The sequence below is a fragment of the Microtus ochrogaster genome, chromosome 7, assembly GCF_000317375.1.
Source record: "Microtus ochrogaster isolate Prairie Vole_2 chromosome 7, MicOch1.0, whole genome shotgun sequence".
Lineage (NCBI taxonomy): Eukaryota > Metazoa > Chordata > Mammalia > Rodentia > Cricetidae > Microtus > Microtus ochrogaster.
This window is the reverse complement of record NC_022014.1, coordinates 65,049,712-65,054,961: the sequence shown is the minus strand read 5'-3', so window position 1 is coordinate 65,054,961 and position 5,250 is coordinate 65,049,712. Positions and strand designations below refer to the sequence as shown.

Below are 5,250 nucleotides of genomic sequence, written 5' to 3'. Positions count from 1 at the left end.
TTCGAGACAGGGTTTCTCTGTGGCTTTGGAGCCTGTCCTGGAACTAGCTCTGTAGACCAGGCTGGTCTCGAACTCACAGAGATTCGCCTGCCTCTGCCTCCCGAGTGCTGGGATTAAAGGCGTGCGCCAGCATCGCCCGGCTTGGGCCATGTTCTTGTATGTCACTTTTGTACACCAGCCCAGTAGAAGGCACCTCGGCATCCTGCCTATTAGAGGGTGGCCGCCCATAACCTGGCCAGCTGCTTAGATTGGAGTGCCTCCTGTGCCCCGGTAGGAGCCGGTTGGCCTTTGAGGATCAGCTTTGGCCTGTAAAGTGGACGGACGTACCCTCCTGTCTTCTGGGGCATTGCTGGTTTGGTGGAGGTGCACACACTTGTTTGCATAGCTGGCCCCCAGATAAGTGGGAGTGAAGCCTGCTTGCTTTGAAGGCAGCCTTTCTGTCTGCGCTATGCCTTGGGGGATGCATGCAGCTGGGGCTTCTCTGTTCGCCCACCTGCGTCAGAGAGGCATAGGCTCTGCCAGCAAGGTGGTTCTCCTAGACACAGTCCTGAAGTCTGCAGCATCTGGAGTAGCCTGCAGGTGACAAGATTGTTTTGCCCCAGTGAGTGTCTGAACACTCCTTTCTCTTTTTCTTCTCTTCAAGATGACGACCACTTTTCACCCGAGGCAGACGCAGCCATGAGTGAGATGACAGGCAACACAGCACTGCTGGCGCAGGTGTGTGGCTGGGGCAGGAGGCTGGCAGACTAGCCAGGCGCTCAGTGGAGGCTCCTACCTAGGGCAGCCAAGTGTCCAGGTTTCTTGAGATCTGACATTTAAATTCCTTCTGTCCTATGGCCATGAGCCTGGAGTGACTGCAAGCTTGAAGCACATAAGCCAGGCCTGGCATACTCTTATGACCCGAGCACTCCAGGCTGAAGCAGGGGGATTTAGAGTTTGAGGCCTGCCTGGGTTACATAGTAGAACTTGCCTCAGGTCTTAAAAGCTTGCACGGTGTAGCCTAAGCTGCTTTCTACCCCGTGCCCCTCCAGGTGACACGATACAGTACGACTGGCCTTCCTCTGATTCGGCTGTGGAGTGTGGTTGGAGATGAAGTGAGTCTACCCCTTTCCACCCAGTTTGCTGTCGGCAGCAGTGGCTAGCTGGGAACTTGTTCTGGCATTGTGGACCAGTGACACAGGGGACACTGGGTTCCATGGTTGGGTGTAGTGATGTTAGTGGCATGTAGCTGATGGAAGCTAGAAGTGCTGTTGAACCTGTCACTTTTGGGACAGCCCCTTCCAACACAAAGTACCCTTAGTGCCAAGCTGGGGAGATCTGTTCTAGACCCCCGTACCTTTGTCCATTGCTCCTATCCTACTGTCAAGGCTCAGGTTTCTTGAAGCTGTTAGAATCCTGTGCCAGAGTAGCAACAACTCTGTGTAAGAAAGAACCCTGCCATAGTTAAACCCTGGGTCTGCACCTGTCCCTGGCTGATGACTGGGGACTCGGGTAGGGGAACCCTCACTGTCTTGAGACCTAGCCCCAAGGTGCCGTGCGGAACTCTTATAAAACTCTGTTTTCCAGGTGGTGTTGATAAACCGGTCGCTGGTGGAGCGAGGCCTTGCACAGTGGGTGGACAGCTACTATGCCAACCTTTGACCTCGGCCCCCTGAGCTACTTCAGTCTTTTTTGCACTGTTTAGATTGGGCTTGGCACTCAGGACAGAGATTTAACATCAGAGTAACAAACACACTGTTCTCTGGAGTCTTCTTTCCCCCATTTTATAGTCCTGCGGAAGCGTAAAACCTTAGGATGGGGTTCACCAGCCAGCTGGCTTAGCCCGGCTGGAGGCTGTTTGAAGGAAGGTCTCTTCACCAGCTTGTCCTGCTCCTCTTCCATCCCCTCTCCCCTCCCAAATCCCACACACTGCAGCAGGCAGGCCAAGGCGGGTGTGGGGCTGGCTGAGAGGGTCTGTTTCAGAGTCTTTATTCAGGGAATGAGACTTGGACCGACTGGTAGGATCCCTCTATAGCTCACATGGATGAATTGACGGTGTTTAGCCAGTTTTTATATACTTCCTTCAGGTCTCTGAGGAGCTCAGACTTTTTTAAACAAAGATGTAAATATGGAGCAATCGTCACACTTGACCCCAATGAGTGGGGAGAGGGGAAGCTATTATCTTGCCAAGCCTGGTTGTAATTTGTAATCATTTTCTATTTGTGCAAACTCTGTAAATATATGTTTAAAAATGTAACATTTTGTACAAGACACTGGAGAACAAAGGGAACCCAAAATTCCTCCACATTCTTCACCGGGAAATAGAAGTCCATCCCACAGAGTGGGACTGCTGCCCCTGCTGCTCCAGTGGGGGGGAGGGGGCTCCTACTGCCCCTGCTGCTCCAGTGGGGGAGGAGGGGGGCTCCTGCTGCCCCTGCTGCTCCAGTGGGGGAGGAGGGGGGCTCCTACTGCCCCTGCTGCTCCAGTGTGGGGGAGGGGGGCTCCTGCTGCCCCTGCTGCTCCAGTGGGGGGGAGGGGGGCTCCTGCTGCCCCTGCTGCTCCAGTGGGGGGGAGGGGGGCTCCTACTGCCCCTGTTGCTCCAGCCGGGGGCTCCTGCTGCCCCTGCTGCTCCAGTGGGGGGGAGGGGGGCTCCTACTGCCCCTGTTGCTCCAGCCGGGGGCTTCTCAGCTGCCTGTGCACAGACAGGAAGCTGTATGGGGAGATTGCCATTGGGGATTTTTTTTTCTGTACACATTTATTTAAAAAAAAAAACTCATGAATTACCTTGCAGTGGTGTGTTTGACTCTTTTATAGGCTGTCTTTAGCATTGTGCAATTTAAGAATAACTTAAGTATATTGGACTTACATAAATCTTGAATTGTATAAACTACAACCTTGAGTCTATTTTTCTTCAGTGGTGGCAAAGATTTGGGGTTGGGAACTGAGGAGGATGATTGTGGTCTACAGAGGGTCCAGCTGTCGCTCTCCAAGGACCATGATAAAAGGACCCAGCTCTTCCCCTTCATTTTACACCACTAGGTGGTGGCCAAGCTTCCCCTGGCTTTCTGCATCCAGAGAGCACAGGGTCTGGTGTAGGGAGAGGACATGGAAGGTGGCAGATAGAGAGGCACAAGCCTTCACAGTCCTGGTGACACCAGAGTGCTTCCATTGGGATGGACAGGGTGTTGAGACAGGCTCCGTGGGACAAAGTTGCAGGATCTGGGGAGGAAGCAGACTCTTGGCCTCTCAGATCTTAAGGTCTTGTCCTTGGAGGATGGTTCCTTAAGACATGGTTGGGAATTGGGGAGGAAAAGCAGGTTGAAGGGCTAATCATGAAGGGTGTGTTCTCTTCAGTCACTCAGCAGAGGAGCAGGTGTCTGCAGTTTTCCAAACAAGCTCATCAGATACTCCTGTTATAGTGGGATTACATCAAGGAGCGTCTTAGCATGAACCAGAGTGTATGGGAGAAGAGACCTTGACTGCTGGGGATGGAAGGCTGGGCTGCGATGTTGTACTTTGCCCAGTCCAATGCAAGTGTTAGTGTCCTCTGAACACTGAGAGATACAGGAGTGGCTGGTCATAGCAGAGCCTGGGTTCGGGGGTTATAGCGAGTACAGCTTTGGTTACACCAGCAATCAGCATCCAGCTCCGGAGAACTTAAGTCATTTGTAGCCATCCCAGGCTTATAGTAAAACAAGATTCGGCACCACAGATATAGAATACTTCCATAGTAAGCCAAGGGTGAATGCTTTTAATGTGTGATGAACTAGAAAGAAAAGATCAACCTCCGTTGGCGATGTCATGGATAGACAAAGAATCTGGCTCTCTTTGTAGCCTGGCACTGTTCAGTAGAAATACAACCTGACTCACCAATGTGGTAAAAATTTCCCAAGAGTCAACCAAAAAAAAAAAAAGAGGAATTTTCTTTTTTATTTTGGATTTTCAAGACAGGGTTTCTCTGTGTAGAACTTGCACTGTAGATCAGGCTGACCTCGAACTCAGAGATCCACCTGTTTCTGCCTCCCAAGTACTGGGATTAAAGGTGTGTGCCTTTATTATTGACTTTATTATTATTAAAGGGTGTGGCCTTTAATAATAATAGTCAATCTTACAAGACATATTTTGATCCAACTGCTTGCTGTCTTCACTGAACACCTGTCTGACACAGCTACTCCCGAATTCATTTGACGCATCTTTCCTCTGGGCTGGGGTTTTGTTTTGTTTTTTCAGGACACAAGCACCTTAAATGTGAGAATGTGCGTGTCTTCTCGGCCTGCTGGGCAGCATTGTTTGGCTGGAACTCTCTGGTTAACTGGGTGTCCCTTGCTAAGAGTTCTATCTACTCCACAACAGAAACGTGACCTTCAGCCCTTTGGGACTTAAGTGTGGACGCTGGGTCCCTTCTGACCGATTGTGAGGTAGAAGTGGCATGCATCATAGGGGCGGCAGTTACAAGAGCAGTTCCTGCTTTTCTCTTCCCCCTCTGCTCAGTGTCGGCCATGCTTAGCTAACCCTTGACAGAGGTAGGGGTGAGAAACAAAATGGTCATCAATCACATGATGGGGTTGTGTGTCATGTGTTCTGCTCTAGCTCAGCCTGCTTGGTGGTGGTGGTTTAGGCACCTGTCTTAGCCTGTGTTCTATGGCCATGAAGAGACCCCATGACCACAGCAACTCTTATAAAGGAAAACATGTAACTGGGACTGGCTTACAGTTTCAGAGGTTTGGTCCATTCGTGTCATGGCAGGAAGCATGGCTGCACTCTGGCTGACATGGCACTGGAGAGGAAGCTGAGAGTTCTCCATCCACACTGGCAGGCAGCAGGAAGAGACAGCCACTGAAACCCCCAAACCCACTCCCAGTGACTCCAACAAGGCCACACCTCCTAATCCCTGCAAGTAATGCCACAACATTCAAATCTATGAGCCTAGGGGACCATTCCTATTCAGGCCACCATAGCCCCCAACAGATGCTCAGTGCAAACGCCAAGTGGGAAGACCCGAGTTTGGATCCCTAGACCTCACAGAAAGCTGGATGCTGTGTGCATCTGTAATCCTAGTGTGCCTGCAATGGGAGGAGGAGACAACAATCCCCAGAGGCAGCTAGGCTGGCATGGCAGTGTGCAAGCCTACCTGTCAGGGTGGAAGATGAAGACCAACATTGACGTCCTGTGACCTCCATACATATGCTGTGACATTAGTGCATTCCTGGACACATACACTGTACAATAGCGCTCTCTCTCTCTGCACACACACACACCATACAATAGCTC

The 5,250-nt window shown here is 51.2% G+C and overlaps 1 protein-coding gene across 2 annotated transcripts in view; it reads left to right on the top strand.

Annotated features, from left to right (window-relative positions):
• Positions 1-2,385, top strand: part of Akap1 (A-kinase anchoring protein 1) — a 35,805-nt gene extending 33,420 nt beyond the window's left edge. For both annotated transcript variants that reach the window (XM_005350512.3, XM_005350511.3), the window contains exons 9-11: positions 644-717; positions 1,032-1,094; positions 1,567-2,385. In XM_005350512.3, coding sequence (XP_005350569.1) covers positions 644-717; positions 1,032-1,094; positions 1,567-1,641 — 212 coding nt within the window. In that variant the 3' untranslated portion in view covers positions 1,642-2,385. The remainder of the gene's footprint in view (positions 1-643; positions 718-1,031; positions 1,095-1,566) is intronic.
• Positions 2,386-5,250: the final 2,865 nt, after the last annotated feature.